General features: G+C 32.6%; 3 protein-coding genes across 5 annotated transcripts; 1 reads left to right on the top strand and 2 right to left on the bottom strand.

The window, feature by feature from the left end:
• Window positions 1–39: 39 nt before the first annotated feature.
• On the top strand, window positions 40–2,621 carry LOC124443445. The gene is made up of 2 exons (XM_046993927.1): window positions 40–1,185; window positions 1,918–2,621. The coding sequence occupies exons 1-2, from the start codon at window positions 540–542 to the stop codon at window positions 2,133–2,135; spliced, it is 864 nt and encodes a 287-aa protein (XP_046849883.1). The 5' UTR covers window positions 40–539; the 3' UTR covers window positions 2,136–2,621.
• LOC124443475 (histone chaperone ASF1-like) lies at window positions 2,224–4,704 on the bottom strand. The gene is made up of 4 exons (XM_046993935.1): window positions 4,139–4,704; window positions 3,776–3,891; window positions 2,872–3,048; window positions 2,224–2,756 (listed from the first exon to the last, which is right to left on the bottom strand). Exons 1-4 carry the CDS (start codon window positions 4,245–4,247, stop codon window positions 2,625–2,627), a joined length of 534 nt encoding a protein of 177 aa, XP_046849891.1. The 5' UTR covers window positions 4,248–4,704; the 3' UTR covers window positions 2,224–2,624.
• Window positions 4,705–4,797: 93 nt separating this feature from the next.
• Window positions 4,798–22,879, bottom strand: LOC124443380. Of its 3 annotated transcripts, XM_046993878.1 has the most exons (39): window positions 22,199–22,879; window positions 20,170–20,484; window positions 17,535–17,573; window positions 16,516–17,196; window positions 16,234–16,410; window positions 15,956–16,078; window positions 15,784–15,890; window positions 15,513–15,705; window positions 15,089–15,376; window positions 14,667–14,948; window positions 14,291–14,569; window positions 12,176–12,454; window positions 11,970–12,095; window positions 11,061–11,180; window positions 10,513–10,619; window positions 10,246–10,443; window positions 10,099–10,167; window positions 9,910–10,015; window positions 9,713–9,826; window positions 9,559–9,628; window positions 9,375–9,477; window positions 9,138–9,184; window positions 8,943–9,069; window positions 8,766–8,863; window positions 8,614–8,679; window positions 8,423–8,525; window positions 8,172–8,331; window positions 8,019–8,085; window positions 7,730–7,796; window positions 7,267–7,358; window positions 7,063–7,189; window positions 6,939–6,980; window positions 6,773–6,862; window positions 6,474–6,534; window positions 6,239–6,387; window positions 6,053–6,127; window positions 5,445–5,799; window positions 5,286–5,375; window positions 4,798–5,178 (listed from the first exon to the last, which is right to left on the bottom strand). In XM_046993878.1, exons 1-39 carry the CDS (start codon window positions 22,278–22,280, stop codon window positions 5,156–5,158), a joined length of 5,697 nt encoding a protein of 1,898 aa, XP_046849834.1. In that variant the 5' UTR covers window positions 22,281–22,879; the 3' UTR covers window positions 4,798–5,155. The 3 variants fall into 3 exon arrangements, with proteins under 3 accessions (XP_046849834.1, XP_046849838.1, XP_046849840.1); XM_046993882.1 differs by lacking the exons at window positions 20,170–20,484; window positions 22,199–22,879 and adding an exon at window positions 18,820–19,061; XM_046993884.1 differs by lacking the exons at window positions 20,170–20,484; window positions 22,199–22,879 and adding an exon at window positions 17,774–17,965.
• Window positions 22,880–22,978: the final 99 nt, after the last annotated feature.

A 22,978-nucleotide genomic window follows, 5' to 3' on the forward strand; every position in this document is an offset into this window, starting at 1 on the left:
TGTCAAATTTAATTTCATTATTTGTAGTTCAAATGCAAAATACACGTTCCTGCGATGTGTTCCTGCGATTTAGTTTCTTTGAGATGGAAAAATTTAGGGAAGCATAAGCCTTTCAAACACGTTTTTTTCTTGGCAACGATGTAAGTTAATGTTTCACTTGCTACACCCTACGTAAATACAGCAAAAGGCATGTGGTTCAGGGAAGGAGACAGTAGACAGTAGTTGTCCATATTGTTGGACAATCAAACAGGCAAATTGCTGGAAACCATTTTAGGTTATTCCCTGTTTAAGTCCGTAACTTTTGTTGAGAAAATACTCGCATCATATACACTAAAAGCAGCAAATAAATCACAGAGGTCAATGTTTCATTGGTCATTTCCATGGTCATTTCCTGCCAGGTGTAGTCATGGAAACATTATCAATTACCAATTGGTTACTAATGTGGTTGCTAACATGGTTACTTAGAATTTTTTACATAAAGAGAGTAGCTGTGAAACGTGAATATTTTTGAAACGACTTTTCTTTTGTATGCTATTGAAATGTTTCAAAATGATAGAAAGTTTTATCACAAAGACGAGAAAATCAACATTAAAGAGAAACTAAACGAAATTGCAAGTGAAGCAACGTGTAAAGATATCGACGAATTTCTACAACCAACGTTTCGTGTTAATGAGAAACGCCGAAAAATCTGGAGAATAACTCAAGATGGTCATGGTAAATGGCGTGAAATTAACGTCGCTAAAGTGAAGGAAAATAGACAAGATAAATCTCTATCGCAAAATTTCAATTTAAACGAAGAAAACAACGAGAGACAAACTAAAATTCATAATAATGCGTTATCTTTCTCTAACAATGCTTTAAACTCAAACAAGAACACACCGAGAATCAACAAGAGGCGTTCTTCAAAAATACAAAATTACCAAACAATTTCCACAAATACTCGTGCAAATATATTTCCTGGAGTTGGTAAACAAACATGGCAGAGTCAAACAAATAATATTCACACAACATCTGCCCTAACATTGGGAAATAATGAATTAAGATTGAAAGATGAATTTTACGGAATAACAAGAGACGCTTTGGGTGCATGGAACGAAGCAAGTGTACATCATGAAAAGATAAAGAGAGCTTGGGACATATATCTTTCACAATCTTTATCACAAAATAAACGGGATTTGCAACGGGGTAGGTAAGGGAACGGGCATTGTTCGCCGATGTTTGGCATAAAGAGGAAATATTGTGAAATAAAAATTATCATCATATAAAACAAAATAACATCAACTAGTGTTAAAAAAATTACCCAGGGTACCACCAGTTATGTTTTACTTTGAAGCTTCGTGAAGTAATGAAAAACCTCTTTCTTATCAAACTACTTATTTGGAACGTCTTTTACGATATCATGTCACATTTTTTTGCCTATGGAAGAAGCTCTCGTCACAAGACTTGAACACACCAAATTGTATTAAACATATGAACGCGAGAAACAATGACGGCGTTTAAACTTATGTTTCGTTGCGTCAGATTTATCAAATCAATCCGACTTAAAGTTCCATCTCATATAAAAATGTAATAAATTTAACACTCTTCCTTGTAATTGTGGTATTCTTCATTGAAATACCAGAATTCATACACCATAATCAATGTTTCAATGAGATAAAAGGAAACCAACTCCGAAGAAGAGACACATTTTGAACTCAATATTTAAGAAAACAGACAAACAGTTTTCAAAAGTTTAACTAGAATTTATTATATTAATTCATCATGATCCATCTTCTATACAGTTGCTTCGTTGAAATGCTTTAGGTTTTAGTAGTGTTGTTATTTTGTCTGAATTCAAATTCAAACATGTTGATTTTTTTCGCATCTGAAGGAGTTCTAAATATTGGTCATTTCCATTAGAGCCGTCTTCTTTTTCAGTAAGAAAGCAAGAAAACAAGGATAATCTCTGTAGATTGTTGAAACCTAAAGAAATTTCTATAAAGAGGAGGAATTTCAACAAGAAAATAAAAAAAGAGAAAAAGAATGATGTGAAAAACGAAGTTAACGACGCATTTCGAAGAACAGAAGATTTTGAGGAAACGGTAGTAGAAAAAGACGACGATTTCTGGAATTTCTATGAGCAACCGTTTAGCTAAAATGATTGTAACATTTTTAATTCTGCTCTGAGAAAGATAGCTACATTCGAAATGAAAATTCAAAATTCAGGAGTTTTGATCCACAAAATTTGAACAAAATGTCTGGTATTTTTCTTTTTACAAACTTACAACATGAGATAATAACAATTAAACTAGCTAAGTCTTACATACTTACAAAATAGTTGCACAACAAATTGTGATATGTGGAATAACAGGATAAGCCTCGGAATTAAACATCTAAGGTCTGATTGCAATGTTGAAACTTTCGTCACTTTGTTAAACCTCTGGTTACTTGCCCTAAGTCTTTTGACATTGTTCTAAAACAAATGATCTGTTATGACCTTATCTCAAATTAAATATCATGGTGCAATTATCATCATATAATGTTTTTCATATTTATACTGTTTACAATATTCTCAGGCAAGTTTTGTAATTTTTACATAAACTAACATAAATAACAGCAGAATTAAAGCAGTTGTATAATTATTATCATGAAGTGATCATAACATTTTGCTCTGATCCTTGAAAAAGATTTTTTTCTTCCTTTTCATCTTTCACATTATCCCATTCAATCTTGAACTTTGTCACTCGAGGTTCTGAATCAAGAATATTGCGTTGCAACTGAAGAAAATAGATATTACAAATAATTATAAAATACAAGAAAGACATCAAAGTATGATTACAATCATTAAAAAATATTACATTATCTCACACATTAGTGGTAGTAAATTCAAACCTTTTGAAAGTCTGTTTTGTCAGGAGGATTTTCTTTTAATTCTGCATCTGTATATTCATTATTGACATAGTAACCAATCCTAACAAACTCTTGTTTACGATATGAACAGGTCAACAACAGAACTGTTACACCAACTGCATCTTGAATTGGAATGCGCTTAGGATCTGGGCTATCAGCCTTTAAAATAATTATCAAGATAAAGGAAATATTGGTAGTTGGCTACATGGATAATAAAGTTTTTGCAATGTGCTAACAACTAAATTTGCCATTGTGTTAATGGCCAATCTGAATTTAGTTTATCTAGGCAAAACATGATCCAACAACTGATTTGTTCTTCAACATTATTATTGTGACTATCAGCAAGAAAATCACTAAGATATTTATTAGTAGCCAAAATACCCGGCAGGCAAGACTAGCAACTCCAGCCATTATTTAAAGAGATTGCCTTCCCAGTGAACTGTTTATACATATCATCTTATTAACTTGCCTTACAGAGAACTTGTTTGTGTAAGCAATTTAATGACTACACATAATGAATATTTTCAATACAAACCCATTTTCTGGGTTTCTTTGCAAGGTGAGAAGTCTGTTTGATTTATTTCTATAACTAACATGGCTAGTAAATTTCAAACTTTAACAAAGGAAAATGTTTAATGGTGCTAGCCAAATTACCCAATGCCATCTAAACAGATGTCTTTTTATCTGTCAGAGCAAGTCACTTGCCTATCCAGGTAACTTGACTCTAAACAAACAGCCCATAAATTAGACATAATGCCAAGAAAAACAGCAATATCTTTGAGCATAAATGTCACAAGGTTGAAATCACTTTAAAAAACTTTTTCAGTGTAAATAAAAATTGAGAAGTTCCATTGTAATGTAGGGCCCTTATCAAGTGTAAACTAACCTGAAAGACAAACATATGACGTCCACCAGGAACAGGCCCAACCAACACAGAGTCTAATACTTGATCATAATCGGAAGTTTCAGCCGATCCAACATAGATTAATTTCCATTCTAAATCTAAAAAAAGTCTTCTTATGTTTGTATCATTCACATGAATCAAAATATAAGAGAAAGATTACCATTATCCTGAGAATCAAACAAAACAAAGAACGCTTTTATACAACTATTTCGTACATAATGAAAGATTGATTTAATCTTTATTATTTCTACCAAGTATCATAACCACCGTCCATGACCATTCAAGAGACAATGATCATTCAAAGATTGGTTCATTCGTGACATGAAAGCTAGTTCGAGACTTTACCTTCACTGAGCTCTTCCAAGCTTTCAAACGTGATTTCAAATTGAAAGGGATTAAAATATGGTGAAGGATTGTCTAGAACTGTAACGTTGCAAATATTCACTTTCGCCATTTTATTCTTTCTGCTACTGACTACTGTGCTACAGTTCACAAGTAAAACAAAAAATGGCACACTTTATCAAATTTTCATTGGTTCGACGAACAAACGTACAAAAAGAGCAAAGATATGAAGATTCCTCAAAGATTTCCAAAACTACGTTGACAACATCACATTTGGAAAGTGAACATGGCGCGAAAGTGGAAATAACTTCCCTACTAGTGCCAGTCTTTTTTATACTGCGCAATGGCAACGAATGCTTGTAATAAAATGACGTCTTGGTTAGGGGCATCAATGTACATAATCGTTTACAAGAGCATGTGATGTCTATATTTCTTTCACTCAGTCAAGTCTGTTTTGCTGAAATTCAACGTCACATTATTAATAATTATTCTGCCTTTACTTGGGAACTGCGCAAATCCATTCACTCTTCTTTTCGTCAAATATACTCAACTGTAATTTATACACAATCTAATATTCATCATTCCGAATAAATTATAATAATACTTAAACTTAATTCATTCAAAGATACAACCATTGGATACAACAAGTCAACAACTTTGGCTCTCTGTGCAACTTTGATGTATTAACACAAAATAATAAACGCAAACAGAACAGAATATTTACCCTAAGTATGCAACATGATTTTACAATCTCTTACTACAATAAACACATCAGCAGTTATAAAACAATAGAAATAGAGAAAAAATCCTCAATTTCGATAAATATATTGCGTATAAAGTTGTGACGATATTTAACCTTCTGAGTATAATTTGTGCCACAAAAGTTTTATACGGCGCTCATTCTTCTCTATATTAAGCAATGAACCCCGAGTGCCGATGACGTAAATATCGGCACAATGACCGAATAAAGTCTCGAGAAACAGAAGAAAAGATACCCAACATTTAATTATCTTGCCATTTTTAGAGAGAAGTTGTCTCCGAACCTAAAGAGAAATCAATGACGCAATATATTAATTTTTTTTCTTGAAAAAAAAACGATGATTTTTCGTTTCATAAGTTTTGCAATTTGAGGTCATACTAACATACTCACATTCTGAGACATTTTTCTGCCCTTCATAAGAAATCGCTAACATTTCTTTTAAGTAAGGTGGAGATTTTGAAGATGGAGATTTTGAAAAATCTTAAAATAATATATTAACATGTAAAAGATGAACATTTCTTCGATAAACAAAATGATTGTTTTACAAACCTGACAAAACAATGTTTGGGATAACACTTCTGTACGGTTTACAGAATGAACTGTTTGATTCATTCTTGGCATTATCATGAATGAGTAACCCCAAATGTTCCTCGTTGTCCTCACTGTCTTTACATGATCTAGTCTCATCATCTTCAGTTGTTTCATGATTATCGATTTTAGAAACATCGGTATATACTTCTATCTCTTGTAAACTCTTCGTTTTTTCAATTTTTTCAAGTTGTTCATCCAAATCTTTATCTTCATAAACACAGTTTTCACAAATCGCACGAGGAACTTCAACAAATTCTTCACTGTTTTCTTGTAACAATGTTGATAGCAAGTATCCATCAACAACTGATGTATCCTTTAATGTTCATATTTATCATCAATTAAATGTTAAAGTTGGACAAGTAGAATAAACTGGAAAATGGTGAAATGAAAATATCATCGGAAAAATAATTCAATGCCATTCGGGAAATGTAATATACAAAATACAAGTGTTTATCAAAGAGCTTACACACAATAAACGCAAAACTTTATAACTTCACGTTAGTTAAAGCACTTTGATCATTGAATATATAAGATGCCACAGTTTAGAAATAAAAACAACCAATCACCTCTTCGTAAATTTGTCTTTCACTGTTACTTTTTGAGCCGTGTTTTACTGTCGTAATATTATCTGGTATGTTGTCCTTCAAGATAGAAGCAAAGACTTTTTCTGTCATATTATTTTACTATCATCAATGTCTCCCATTTTTCCATTCAAAATGAAAATGTAAAGAATAGTGAAATGAACAACCTACCATATTTTCATCACTATCATGATAAATAGAACTCATTCCTCTTGGTCGCGCGAGTTCAGCCTCTTCTTTTACCTCCAACAATTGACGATCATTATTAGTTGAAAGTGAATGACTGGAACTCACTCTTTGTTTAAGCACATTGTCTGCATCTAAAAATAAAAAAGCTGTTACGAAAAAACCATACAAAATGAAAGCATGTTATCCTTTCATAAAAAGACGTCGGTACTTTACTTACCGGTAGGAAAACTTTCAGATTTTGTATTTTCATGGAGTTTCAATGGAAAAAAAGACCACAGCTATATAAAGACAAAAAACGTAATAAGTGAACCAATTGAGGACAAAGCAAAAACCACTGAATTTTTCAAACGGAGACTTGAACCATTTAATATGGAGGACTGAGAGATTTCATAGAAATGTCAGTCGATGATTTAAACAATAGTCTAAATAATCACTAAAAATTTATGACGAAGACATTTGGCAGCTATATCTCCTTGATAATACTCAAAAGAAAATGAATAAGGTATATTAGCTTACCAAGAACGGTTTATTACCCCCAGAATTACTGTGTGATCCAGATTCTATATCGGTAACAGCACAGAACACACGATAATATTGCGCTCTAATCTGAATAAACAAACAATATGGTAAAACAAAATTTATAAAAATCCTCCAGTGATTTAACTTGATCATTAAATTATACCTTTTCATCCAAAAGACAATGAAAAATAAAAATGAATAAGCCCTAAAAATGTAAAACGTCCTTATAATTCGGGTATAAAAGGCATTTGACTGCAATCGTTGAAAGAAAAGCGTTAGTCACTAACTTGAAAAACATTGCAGATGGTAAAAAGATAAGCAAGAGCAACTGAATTGCTGTCAATGTAAAAAACTCCAAACACCCAGGTGACTCCAAGTAAACACATGACAATTGCAGCCCCTTTTGTCCAATATCTAAAGCAAATCATATGTATCAAAAACACTAGTTAGTTTTGAACAAATCATGAACTCAAGAAAAACCTTTTCAATACCTTATTCTATCTATAATGCTCTTGTCGACTTTTGCCCAATTTTTGCGTTTTTCCATCACATAAAATGTGCAGCAAAGAAAGAAGGTGTTAACCTTTTAAAAATAGAAATGTTTCAAAGTAAATTTTATGTTATTATGATGTTTCACACGTTTTGTTCGTTCTCAAGTGCAAAAGTTAACAAATAATTATAAGAATTAACAAATCAACAAGTTTTCTACTTAGTTTGTAACTTCATTTGATGATAAAGAAAATTCATCATTTTAAGTATAAAGAACGCGAGTGAGAGAACTTGAGAACAAACACAAAACTGACGATATTGAACATTTACATTAAATTATAAAAAATAAACTATGGACAATTTAAAGATGCTTAGATGATTCATTGGGAAATGGGAAGATATGGAACATTCTTTACTAATCATACTTCATGCAAACAAAAATCGTGCTAATTCAAACAGACTAACCAAAATTATTGCCAAAGTGGGTCCGACAAACGCCCATATCATACCGTGAGATAGTGACAACCAGCAGCTAAAGCATAAAGGAAAAATAATTTGTTCAAATAATATAAGTATTCATTTCAGTAATGTAAGAATGTAAGTAAGAAATGGAAATATTAGAAAAAGGATGAATGCACAGTAGAATAATGACATGCAGGATCGCAAGAATTTGAAAAAAATAGTATTGTTTGTAGTTGTTATATATTGTCTGAGTGATAATAATAATTTGAAAAGAAATATATTTAATTCATACCAAGTTTCGTGAAGATAATATCGATGACCAGCAACTAAGGAAAAGCACACAATCACTGCCGGTATTCCTTAAAAAAAACATAGAAGGAAATAAGCTTGCCTACGTATGTATAACAACATCATCGCTTAAAAATTTTTTTAACGAGATCCTTACCCCAACATATCAAAATAAACATTCGTTTGTCTTTATTTGCACTTTTTCTTTGAAAAACTTTGATCAAATAAAGGTACAACACAACCCCTTCAGCTGCCATCCAATGAAATGCAACCAGAAATAAATAATGTAAAGCAACTGCGACGATAAAACACGTTGTCTATGAAGAAAAATTTTCTTTTTAAGTGCATTGACATCGTCTTTTATTGTTTCTTGGCAAATAATATACGAATCCTGATGACATAAAATACCTTATCCTGTCTCCTTTCAATTCCCCATAAAAATACCACTTCCCCAACAGCAAGTGACAATATCAAATTCGAATGAATGCTTGTACGAACTTTCTTCAAATAACTTTCATAGAAGAAAAAAAATATGTATAGTATTGATGACACATCATGAAACAATCAAATTGATACCACACTCCATTAAAAATACATACTTTGGTCTATAACCTTTATCACACCTCATGAAACATCGAGAATTATTTTTATGACCGCAAGGTCGTCTGAAAATGATTTTCGAATATAACACGTTGTGAAGAAGCATGTATCATATAGAGAATTAAGCTTCAATAATGACGAGTCAACTTACGGTAGAAGCATGAAAGTAAGGAAGGCAAGACCAAGAGCAACCAAAGAAATAGAAAGACCAACAATTGTTATCCAACTAAGGACAAGCTCGTCAGAATGCTATATAGACAAAAAACCCCAACTTTTCCTTGTCAGAGGCACAAGAGTTTTAAAGGAGTTTTTCTTTGTAACTACTTACAGATAAAGAGACGGGAGTGACTTGCATAAGAACAGAGAAACTGGTCATATGATAACAATGACATACAGTAAATTTGTCAGTGTAATTGAATACTTTACATCCATTGTTGGACCATAAACCGGCATGTCTATAATGACAGAAGCAGTAGCGTTTGAGCCCGCAATATGATGGAATAAAAAGTCAGTTATTTCTTACCTGGAGTTGTCGATAAATACACATTTGCGACCGTCAAAATGACCCGTCTAAAAAATTAATACACTTCGTCAATTCAGAAATCAATATCAAAAGGTGTAATTCGTTAGAAGCAATAAAATGGCTCAAAAGTACATAAAAAAATATGCATATTTTACGTATAGAAGCTTACAAATTCAGTCATACACGATTCAGAATAATGCTATACAGCTGAAAATGAAAATATCAACAAAAGAAAACCTTTTTATTGTTGAGTACAAACTCAAGAGGATTTTTAAACGGTGTGGATAACGGAGGATACATAGATATAGAAAGGATAGGTGAATTGATGAAGCCAAGGTCTCTAAATAAAAATATAGATATGTTGCATTTGATAGCTAAATGTTTAATTTTATCCTAAGTAAGAAGTTAAAAATATATCTACCTAAATCTTTGTTTGTTGGGAGAAAGAATGTCTGATAATGTCATATACTTCACAATGGCGACCGATTCGTCTGATTTAAAGATCAATAAAATTTGTTACTTAAATTATAACAAAAAACTTCATCACAAAAAAAACAGATTGCTCTTTTCCAAACCTTCAGTGTTTATTTTTGATGTTTCTACGGGTAGTGTGACGTTCATCATGTCAATTTTCATATCAAAGTCAGATTGCAGTTGTAAAAAGCTAGATTTTCTTCCGTAAATAACAACTAAAATATAATAACAAAAAGTCAAACAAAATTACTCAGACAATTAAATAAGTTTCAACAGTGTTGCATGAATGAGTACTAACAGATGTTTTCATCAGCTATTGACGAATAGTTGACAGTTTTTGCTGCCGTTAAAATCACACGATCAAGATTCTCGATTATTTTCAAACTTTCTTCCGTTTGTTTCTCCTAATTCACAAAATTTTACAACTGTCAAAGAAAGACCTATGGAAATTTTCAAAATATTAAAATGACTTTTGTGACAAGTAAACCTTTGGTAAATCATTCCACACGTTTGAATGTTTTGAAGAAATAATCTTTCCACTGATATTCACAAAAATCTAAATATAAATTCATTCATGGAAATGGGTCAGATTTCAATAGAAAACCTTCCAGTAAAAAATTAAACATTCAGTTACCTTAAGCAGTGTTTCAACTGTCTGCCGATTTGATTTATTCTCATTAAGTTCGTTGTTTATACTTCTATTTATCAACATATTTAATACATGAACAGACTTTATAACATCACCACCATATAATCCTTTAACATCATTCTTGTTAAGTAGATCCAAGAAATAAAGACTAACATATTTCGTATTCAATCTTCGATCTGCAAGCTGTGAATAAAACAAAATCATCCTCAAAATTTGTATGTTGATAGTTTTTCAAAGGTTTATCAAGCTTACTTGGTCATCAATTTGTAACATCCAATTCGAAACGCAATTGCTTAGATCAGGATTTGCCCAGAGCGATTTGCTGAAATTTCCTTTCAAGCACTTTCGAGTTGCAATACCTTAAGGGAAAGAAAAATTAAGTAGTTAGAAACTCAATCCAATGATAAGGTTGCGTTTTAAGATATTCTTAATCATTCTCCTCTTTTTTTTTGTTTTTCGTGTTTTTCACTTTCTCCAGTTATCTTGCAAAGACTTTGCATGTTTTTGTTCTGTAATTTATGTTGTACCGTATTTGTTCTCGCACAAGTTGTAGATTTATTTCAAGAACAATCAATTAGTTTAACTCTATTAATAACTATGACTAAAATAAATATTTCCTACAAAACACTTTTGCTTATTTCCAAGACTATTGTTGACTTGACCAAATAAAAATTCCAATAATGAATCGCGACAAAAACGACAGCTCACCACCACCGGAAGTAGTTTTCATTAATTGCAAGGACCACGGTTAAATAGTGTATGGTAAAAAAATGCAAGATAGAAATACATTTTTAGTTTACCTGTAGTTCCCCGAGGGCAGACGTTTTTATCTTCATGATCGTAATAAGTCTTTTTCCAAGTGATGTTTCGTAAACGTTCCTCGGTACAAAAATCTTCATCTTTTGCATCAGAAGGTAAAACTAGATAAAAAAACATGAAGAACACAACAAAGTAAGATAACCGTTAAATGAAAATAACTCTTCACTGATTTATGGAGAACTTGTGGTTGGACCACAGGTGGTGTGATCACTGGTGGTAGGATTACTGGTGGTGTGACCATTGGTGGTAGGACCACTGGTGGTGTGACCACTGGTGGTAGGATCACTGGTGGTGTGATCACTGGTGGTAGGATCACTGGTGGTGTGATCACTGGTGGTAGGATCACTGGTGGTGTGACCACTGGTGGTAGGATCACTGGTGGTGTGATCACTGGTGGTAGGACCACTGGTGGTGTGACCACTGGTGGTAGGATCACTGGTGGTGTGATCACTGGTGGTAGGATCACTGGTGGTGTGATCACTGGTGGTAGGATCACTGGTGGTGTGATCACTGGTGGTAGGATCACTGGTGGTGTGATCAATGGTGGTAGGATCACAGGTTTTGTGATCACTGGTGGTAGGATCACAGCTGGTGTGATCAATGGTGGTAGGATCACTGGTGGTGTGATCAATGGTGGTAGGATCACAGGTGGTGTGATCAATGGTGGTAGGACCACAGGTGGTGTGATCACTGGTGGTAGGACCACAGGTGGTGTGATCACTGGTGGTAGGATTACTGGTGGTGTGATCAATGGTGGTAGGATCACTGGTGGTGTGATCACTGGTGATGGTGTAAAAATGGTGATAGGATCACATGGTGATGGTTGATGAGTGATGACTAGATCACATGGTGATTGTGTCGAATGTTATTGGTGTTAAATGCCGCAGTACCTTTACAAACTAATCCATCACCAATATAACCAGTATTGCAGGAGCAGAAAAACGATCCAGCGGAGTTTGTACAATGCGCATGCTTGTTGCATACATCATCATTAACCCCTGCACATTCATCTTTATCTAAATTCATACAAAAATTTAATCATTTTTTCTTTGTGTTTAACAGAAATTAAACTAAAAAAATGGAACTTTTTACTAACCTTTAGTTTGAATTGTTAGTGGTGGTGATGTTGGACCATATCCGGCGCGAGAAACTGCTTGCACAGTGACGTAGTATTTTGAGAATTGAGCCAAATTATTAAACTCAACATGAGAATAAATGGTCTGTTTTACGTCTACTTCACCTCTGAAATCGTATAGAATAACTTTGCAACCTATAATTCGTTCGCTACTTTTCAAGCCTTTTGGGAAACTCCACGTTACAATAGCATTTGAGTCGTTGATATGAGAGAGCATAATATTATCGACTCGAGATGGAACTAAATAAAAAAGCAAAAATAACGTAAACTAAGATAAGAAACAGCAAATAAAGTGATGCGTTCAAAATTGAATATAATAAGTTTGAGTATGAATGTTATATGAAAAAATTATTGAGGACAATAAATATAATGCATCAGAGAATATTTATGATGTCAGTTTTAGTGCCACAGCTAGCTAGATACCTGACAATACGGGGTGTATAGTGAAGTGAACAGTTAGGAAAACGACGCTGAATTTATCAACGAGCAAGATCTCCAGAAATCTTTGATGGTGTAGGCAGTTGGTCTACCATTGGTTCATCTGACAGTAAAATTATTGTAAATAATAACCATTTTCAAAGTGAAATTGTGTTTCCAAGAAGCGCTTGTGGAACACATAAGGTTAAAATATGTTGTTCAAGCTTACAAATTTTCGGGAAATTTGGCTAAACCGTGCAAAAACTTTGCTGCGAGAAGAACTGTGTAACTTCCCAAAAGGTTTTGTAAATCTTGCGCGCTGACGACTTCAGCAAATGTTTTCTTAACTGTTCAGTTTTTATTATACACCATGTATACATGCATGTTGTCATGTTATCTTAAAATAAATTGTTTTTCTACGGTTTATAACCTTCCTCAACTATCGAGCTGCCCACGGCTCTGAAATTATTGTAAGATAAAAAGTTTGCTTGTTGTTGCATTAAGGAAGTCTTAAATTCAAACAACTGTTGAACGTAGGATTTTTGAAGAAACTATATTCGTCAACCGACCGTGTTTCATTTGTTTTTGGATTGGATAGATTAAATTAATCGAGTTTATGGATTAACTTGAAAAGTGGTTGATAGCAAACAAACTTAGTTTGAATTCAACCAAGACAGAATATTTGATCATAGGCTCGAAACAAATGATCAAGAATGTTTTTACTTCTAATTTGCATATTGCAATTGGCAATTACGTTATAAATAGAATTTATGAGTACGAAAGTTTGGGTTTAATAATTGACCAACACTTATCTTGGAGGAGTAACACTGATAAAATTTGCAAAAAAGTAGCAGCCGGTATCTCCGCCCTTAGATAATTAAAGCAATACACAGACAAACAAACACTTATCTCTATTTATAATGCCCTGGTACATCCTTACTTCACATATTGCTGTGAAGTTTGGGGTGTATTGGGGGAAACTCAGTCCAAAAGACTACAAAAACTTCAAAATAGAGCTGCAAAAATTATCATAAGCATGGGCATTGATGTCGATTATTGTAACGCATTACAAGAATTGAAGTGGGAACCTCTTGAAATACTTAGAAAAAAAGCTAAAGCAAAGCTGATGTTTAAATTATTAAAAAATGCTCGACCAAATTCACTTACTAGATTGTTTACCAATAAAAAAGACATCACTGATTACAATCTACGCAATATTACAAGTTGTCTAAATGTTCCTATGCCTAGTACTAACTCCTTGAAGAAAAGCTTTGCGTATGATGGGGCTTCTGTTTGAAATTCAATTCCAGCAGAAATCAGAAATAGCAAAAGCGTGTCACTTTTTCAAAAGAAAATTGCTGCTTGCATTTTATGATTTAGTTTAACATGTAACTGATGGAATAAACTAAACTCTGTAAATATTTAAACTTCTCTTCTGTAGATAATTTATTTCTTAGTAAATTTTGTAATTGTTTTTGAACAAAAGCACGCCCCTTGTGGAAATCAACCCCAGTTGACAAGGCCAGCGTGTCAAAATAAAGATTTTCATTCATTCATTCATTCATTACTTTGTTAAATCTCAAAATATGAAAAGAAATGAAGTAAAGAAATGTCATAATGATAATGAGCATTAAAGAAAAATAAAGATAAATAGCTTACTTTTATGAGGAGTTTCAAAGTAAAAAACTGAACTTTGCAAACTTTCAAAGCCACCTTTGATATTATAAGCGATAACCCAGAAGGAATACGACATTCTTGGTCGAGTTTCATTCAACATGTATCTCAAGCCACATTTGGTGCAAAATATTTTCCTCACGCCATTAAGAAGACCCAGTAAATTATAATGCACTTTGCCATCAGCTACACTCGACGAACTCCAAGATATCTCAACTCCAGAAAAATATTCGTGGATTTTTATATTGGTCGGAGTTGTTGGAACTAGAACAAACAACGAATTGTTCACTTTACACCAAAAAGACGTTAAATTTGAAAAATATTGTTTTGTAAAAATCACATAGTAAGGTTGAATCATTACCATATTTCGCAGTGTTTATAATAATCTTTTCACTTGGTTCACTTTCATACGCATTAAAGACGTTATATGCAATAACCCATAACGTATATTCCATATGAGGGAGAAGATTTTTAATCAAATGATTTAATCCACATTCATCACACATGACAATTGCGCTGCTACCGTTTTTTGATATCAATAACTTATACTCGATAGATCCTCTAGTTTTCGAAGGACGTTTCCAGTTGACAAGGAGGCCAGCGATTGTGAAGTTCATGGAAACATTTTGTGGAGGAGATGGAGCTAAAAATATATACGTATGCTACTAACTTTAAGTGAATAATCAAAACTGATTTTTAAGTTAATTTAATAATGATGACGTAGAAATCTCACTGTAAAATGATGTCATGATAATGACGTAATTTAAAGGTAAACATACTCACTGTAAGATGGTGTAATGACAGTGACGTAATTTGAAGGTAGACTTCTATACCGAGCATCATTATTTACATTTTGTGCAACAACAAAAAATGTATAGTTTGTCAGTTGCTGTGCATGTTCCACTTTATGACTTTCAATACAACTTTGGCAAATCATTTGATTTCCAGTTCCATTTAAAATAGTGAACAGCATAAATTTTACTAAACCATTTAAGTAGCGTGGTTCGCGCCATTTTAGCATTATCGTGTCATCCTTTACTTTTGCCTTTAGAAATCGAGGTGGACTGGGAACTACAGAAAAAAATAATGATATTAGAAGCAATTATAGAGCCAATTAAAACCTGCTAAGCGATCCATTTCGACGTGTGTCAAATACAGTTAAACAAGTTCATAATTAGTATTTAGAAGTAATTACAAATAAATGTACCTCCTTGATCAGTTGTGGCTTTTATTGACACAGATTTCCCCCTTCCATGTTCATTATGACAAGAAAGTTGAATGATGTAATCCGTGAAGGGAAGAAGATTCCTTAAATGCAGCGATCTTTGTTTAATGACATCAGCACGATATGACGTAGTCCATTTTGGCGGATTTTCAAAATCATCGACACGATACGAGATCTGCAGTTATAAAAATAACGAAAATTAAAAAAAATAATGCAGACTTTTGTGAAGTTCATTTATTAAAACATTGCTCACCGTGTATCCTACGACTGGACCATAAGTTGATTTTGGAGCATCCCATTGTAGCAAGAAATAAGTGTCAGCTTTTTCACGAACTTTGAAATTCTTCGGTTCACTTGGAACTAAATAAAAATGTCTTAAATTAAGAATAATGTTATCTTAACTTTTGTAAATAAATGATTTTTACCTTTTACTTTAGTACTGCATGTAGTTGTATAAGATCTTAACGGTACTTCATCTAGTCGTTGTTTAGAAGGCGCCGATACAAACATTCTTCGTCTTACTTTAACAAAATACTCAATATCTGGAACTAAAACCAGATATGAAGTATCTCAAAATGAAAAAGTATATTTAACTTGAACAAATAAAATTATAATTTGCTTTAACATATATTTCTGGGCATGGTAATGTATTGAAATTGAATATTTTCATTGAATTCGTTCTTCTAAAGTTTGTTCAACCTACCCAATTGAGAAATCATAAAAATTGAGCTATTTGAAATCATTCTTGATTTTCTATCACTGCCACTTTTCCACCAAGTCATCTCAAAATCATGCACAATGTCATAAATCTGATGTCGATCATCGACAGTCACAATTAATGACGACCAGTTGTTTTTACAATCGACGATTTTTGGAGGATCTAAAAAAGTACATTATAGTAATAACAAATTTCAATTTTTCAAAATAATGAGTTCGTTTTACTCGCTCAAATGTAAAAATCATATTATTTGATCACGTGACATACCAATTGTGCTTTGATAAACACGATTCATTAATGAATGATTAAGTAAATATTCCCATATCACCACATCGTCATAATCTGCGTTAAGTGTAGTACCATTAAGGATAGGTGGGGACAAAGCAAGTACACATTTTTTAATCTTTGTAGATTCCCAATGCTCGTTTTTTGGCTGTCTTTGATTGTTTACCAATATGCTATCTTTGTACATGCGCAGTCCTGATTCCACTGACCACGTAACCGTTAAATAAAACCAAGTGCCAGGTTGAACAGGAAAACTACGTTTCCACAAATGACTTGAAATGTATACTTGTGCGATAACCAAACGTTGTAACCTGTTATTTATACGACTTGATGTTTGGTAGATTAAAAAACCAGTATTGTTTATAAGTGACTGCTTTTCATTGCCAAATATTACCTTGCTTTCTGTATCAAACCTAGGTAGTTTCAACCAAAATCCCACACTAATGCCTTTGCTGCGACATAATCTAGGTTGACAAATGCAATCTTTTGCAAATTTTCCCAATCTAACCCAACTATGACCGGATAACGATAAATATCCTCTAGCGAGATTTTTTATATAACCGCGCGATCCTTTAAATCGTCCTTCTCGTGAGAAACGCACATCTCTTAGTTGGGTATCAACATCTAGTGGCCAGTAATGAGACGAACCACGATAAAAATCACCTTGAAACACAAATAAACCACATTAATAGAGATAAAAGCAAATGAAGAGTCTTTCTAAAAGTAAGTTGTTTCAAAAAAATACAACGATGCACGCTGCAGCAACAGCTGGCAACATAGAGGTGTAGTTAAAATATGTTTGCAAAAATCTCACAAAAAAATCAGCGAAACAAAAAATATAATGAAGCCTCCCACTCATTTCTATAGTGACGACAGCAAGTCGCGATCGTATTTCTATACATTTTGTGTTTCCAAAAGTTTTGCTGTTCATTCGTTTAAGTGAAAATGAATCAAATTAAATTACTTCGACGACCATACAGTAAAGAACATTTTTTTCTTACCTTTCGTTAAATATTTGCGATCAATTTTTGAAACATGACCTATAAAAAAATTATATCGTCAAAACTACAAATCTTTACCGTTTTGGTCAACTAATTACAACTATTCACATAACACGACAAATTACACAACATTTTTATTTGCTTATAAAGAAGAAAACAAATAGTTTTGAATAAGACACGAATCCCGAAACAAAGAGCTAGACTTTAAATAATATTGCCGACTTAATGTGTGTTTTTACCTTGAGCATCATTTGTAAATCGGTGGGCAAATGTCAAATCATATCCAGTGACACAAAGCATTAAAACAGCGAAACAATATCGATTACTTTTCTTTAAAACATGCGTCATTATTTAGTGCATTCCTTGATCTTCAATACTATGAAAATCGTAGTATTTATTGATAAATTTGATGAAGATTAACACAACATTCTTATCTCTCCATTATGTCATGTTATTGTTTAGTATATGATGCGCTAACCGGAAATAAAAACACGTTACAAGGCTAAAGAGTAACAACAGGTTTCTTGTTTCTTTTTAATGTCATTATAAAACCTTTCTAAAAAAATTTTTAATGCTGCATTAGCGACCAAACTTCAGTTTCTTTCACAATGTTTATATAAGTAAAATAAGTCTAAAATAACGTTAGTACAATGTTTATATATTTTTTAATTTATCTGTATGAGCCGTTAATATATTTGATTGTTTTTAACATTTTTACTCATTTTATAATTTATAAAATGTTGTTTCGGGAAACCTTGCGTTATGGCTCTTTCTTCGCTTTTATAGCTACTTTCTACAAGCCTGCACAAACGTAGGATTCTTCGTCTTTATTCCGATTTCGAGTAGAAACTTTCTACGCGTGTTTTATAGAAACATACGTCGAAAGTCAAAGAAAAAACCCTTATGTTCCAATACAGAAATCACCTTAACTAAACAAGAAATTTTTGAGTGAAAATTTTAAGTGAATCAAATTATCCAAAAATGTAGAAAACTGATAAAAAAAGCGAACATCACCACAAAAGGTTTTATTAATATCGTTTGAAAAGATATCTTGTCATACTAATGCAGACATTGGCTATCTTCCTCAAAGTATGTAGATGTCGCTAGGAGATCAAGTCTTAAATAACATTCTTTCTTGGGTGACAAATTATAGTAAATTAAGAAAAACCCATTAATCTCACTGAAAAGCGTCTATTAAAGCCACAGAAATGACGCGTTGTCCCAACTTTCCATCAAACGTCAATGCTAAATCATTTATTATTTTTGAGATTTAATTTTATCTTACCAGATTTATAGCACCAACAACCATCGACAAACTGTGTGTATTTGAACAAGGCAACAATCAAGCATAAATACCGCATTATCAAAAATGTGGTAACAACAGTTGTTGACATTGCTTTTTTAATAGATGATTGCTGTTTCTTGACAACCAAAAGTTTATTTTATGACCAATTTAATTGTGCAAGAGTTTTTACAAGTTACTTTCCATGATACAGATGTCATATATCTTGAAGCACAACATCAATATGCTAAACGTTAACAATTTACAATGTTTTCATATCTGTATGGAAATTAATATCTTGCAACCATAAGCAGATTAGTCTTTCTGTGTTGTACATAACAATCAACATACGCAGGTGTTTTGAAAATTCAACAAGCATTAAAAGCCACTGTCGTACAAAACATATATTCTTCGTGAAACGTTAAGTTATAATCAAGGTTTATATTCAAAATCAATTTCTAATATATCTAACATAGCTTGCCTAATGCTTCAACATGTTGAGATAAAATTCAAAGTGAACGGCATCCTGTGTTTTTGTTCATTGTTTTGAAACAGATTTTAGCAAATAATTCAATGAAGTTTCCGTCATATTATGTCACAAAACGTAAAATGACTTTCTCCTCACTCTCTATGTTTCAAGAAGGAATAAAAAAAGCCAACTAATAGTCTCATTACATGCGTAGCAGAAAACATTGAATGATGTATTGTGTACCAACCAATGATTTTCAACGCCACTGCGTAAAAGGGCATTATATGTTGAAACATGCTTATTTTAAAAAAATTTCGCATAGTTATTAAATGCGAACTATTTTTAAACAACCATTTGCTCCGCGAGCTACTTTTATAAAATATTTTCTGTTCTATTACGATAAATTGTGCACAACTCACAAGGAACGATTGACAAAAATACATTTCAAGACAAGTTCAGTTTTCACAGCTGTTTTCCCTGATTTTCACTCATTTCAAAAACGGGAATTAAATAATTCCGTCAACTTCTGTCTTATAAAGATATGTATGTAGGAGCTTATATCAACAAGCCAAACTCTGAAACACAGACCAGTCCGAGCTTGATCATGAGCGATATGTCTATAACTCTATAACTTAAAGATTTACAATCGTAACTTTTCTTTTGTTATGTATTAAACCTAATGTGGTAAAATCATTGCGTGTATTATTTGTAATCATCTTTTAAATTGTTCAGTGTCTTCATTTTCCGGCATTCGCAGTTTATGTCAACAATTCTATGGCTTAAACATCAAGAAATAGTTATGCCTTCCAATTGCAGAATATTATATTATCATTAATTTTCCGTAAAAGTCGAGCCTCCCTTTTCTCTGTATTAATGATGCTTACCTATTTGTGCTGGTGTAGTAATCACTGCAATATTCCCACAATTGTTTCTTGTTGCACGATGCTCGTCGACAAAACCAACACAAATTTCGTATCTTGTATTTGGCTCAAGATTGTCAAGTAAAACATCAGAATGTCTGGTCACAGCGGAAATATTTTGATAGAAAGAAAAATCTCCCATCCCCTTCTTTATATAAATGTTATAACTTATGCCACCTGGATGCTGAATTGGTTCTTTCCAACGTAAATAAATGCTTGTAGATGACGTTGGAAGAGCTTGTATAATTGTAGGGCGAATATGAACACGACCAACAACGTCTAAAATTAGCGCACAGTGATTTAAAATAGGTACTTTACCAAAAGATGACGGAGGAGGGGGAAGATGGGGCTTTGCATGAGTTTTTCACTGGCATAAGGAAATTTTCGTTCCCATTTTTACGAAATTTTACATGCGCAAAACATCGATGGAAATAGTTTGAGTGAATTGTTTATTGTCATGATTATCAACCCAGAATGAATTTCATAAAAAAACATAATTGGTAAAAAATTGCAATTGATGTTGTTAAATTAAATTTTCTTGTTTTAAAAGTATAGAGAATAGCTGGCAATGGTAAAAACAAAAGTTAAAAAAAGTTAAACATTTTCAGATAGCTATATTTTCGTCAGTATTGTTTAGTTTTAATAGTTCGTCCATGATAACATATGTTTTTAATTTCTCATGAAATCAGGCAGCCAAAAAAGACTTTGATAAAAGTGATTATGAAGTTTTAAAAGGCTTTTCATAGACACAAGAAAAGACCTTAAATAGCAGTGTGTATGATGAAATGATAAATAATCTTATCATGTGACTGCATTTTGAACTGTCAAGTTAAAAAGATCAACAGATAAATTAGATGTAGATAAAAAACGAATCATCCCAGTCAAACTACACTGAAAGAAAAGCCAATTGAACAGTAAACAATATTTTTTCTTTATCCAGGTTAGTTGATTAAATTATTCTAAATACATGCTGAGAATTATATTCCACTGAACTTTATAGCACTTGCTTAAATTTGGCCTGTAGATCGATTATTTATTTTTAAAGAAAACACAAAAAATTAGGTCTGTGCGCTAACTGTTAACAGTCTAGCTTCGTTAACAGTTCGATTGTAAGTGGTAACAGCATGTTAGCCATTCAGACACACCTAGCGGCGACACATCTCTTGAGGAAATTATCATCAGACAAAAAACTTTCAGGTAACTTGATCATAATAAAAATATGACAATAATGATTAAAATCAGTTATTGACACAGTTTTTGTATGAAAAGGGGTTTATTTCTTGCTTTGGATTCATAAATCTTTTGAATTTGGGAAGTTTAAATTTTTAAAGAAATACTTTTTACATACGCGGCATTTTGAACTCTGCGGTTTCAACTTAATTAAATAACATGCATATTGATTGCATTCCATTCAACTGTAATGAAACATCCGATCACCAATGCTGTCGGTAAATAATTCGAACTCTTTCCAGCTGAGTTTCCCTGTTTTTTTAATTCACTGACATTGACCCAACTCCCAACTTTATTCAGTAAAGCAAAGTGAAACCATTTTAAGAACCATAAAAAGCTCCGAATTATTCTGCATTTTGTTCTATCATAAAACACAGTTGTACATATAGGTACTATAAGTATCGTTGAGGGTCATATGTCTTCAATAAAATGAAAAAGATTCCTTCAAACATTAACTTGCAATATTGCCACAGTCTCAATTCGCTTGTATTGATCTAAAGTTTGCAATTTTTGTCAATTTAGGTCAAGATTGTAACGAATAAAACGAACTCAACAATGATAAGCATTTTATCTTGAAATAAGTGATTTGTCCAATAAGATAATTTGTTGCTATGTATATACCAGTAATGCATTTTTTAAAAATGTGGAACAAAAAATTCCAGCTATGGAAAGATAAGAGGCTAATATGATAGTAAATGTTTGAGACATACAAAATCATCAAAGTGCATGATGATAAATTAAATTCAAATTACATAAAACTTACCATTTTGTCTTGAGTTGAATACAACAAGAATTGCGAAAAGAACGCAAATAATTCTTGATACCTTCCTGAACAAACCCAACATTTATTCCAATATTTTGTTGTTTTTTCTAGAGTAAACTCTCAAACAGTATTAAGTTGTGTGTCATTTGACACGACAAGAACGCACGCGTTGAGAATCCACACAAATTACGCTATATTTCCCATGGATTTACTTGGTGAAATTTACGTATCGTAATGGTCGGTCGTAATCCTCTTTAGCGATTATCAATTAAGAGTATATGGCTTTCATTTGTGAAAACTTTCTTTCATTTTCTAGTCAATAATGAGCAATGAGCATTGACATTATTGTGATGTACAACTAGATGTACTTATTGAAATTATTTTTTATTTCAGCTCTCACTAGTTTTCAACTATCTACTAAGGGAGGGGAGGGATAAAATTTATAAATCCCGTGACTCTTAACTTTCATTGGTTAATTAAACAGTAATATCCAGTGACCAAGGGTAGGAACAGATATAAATATTCCGACCCTTCCATTCATTGAGAATTTTAAAGACAGATTTTCAAATGCGCATAATTTGCGTCGAAAAATGGAAAGTATTCCACTTGTGTCGCAACAACAAACTCAGCCTCAAGCAAACATTGTGTATCACATTCAATTGCATACTCTAGATTCCACAAGTAAAACATGATATTTTGAAGTTTGAACTGTCATACTTAGTCACGTGGACAACACGACAAATGGTCACATTTTCTACCAGGTAAAGTCGTGACAAAAAC

Source organism: Xenia sp. Carnegie-2017, unplaced genomic scaffold (assembly GCF_021976095.1).
Source record: "Xenia sp. Carnegie-2017 unplaced genomic scaffold, XeniaSp_v1 HiC_scaffold_1, whole genome shotgun sequence".
NCBI classification, from domain to species: Eukaryota; Metazoa; Cnidaria; class Anthozoa; order Malacalcyonacea; family Xeniidae; genus Xenia; species Xenia sp. Carnegie-2017.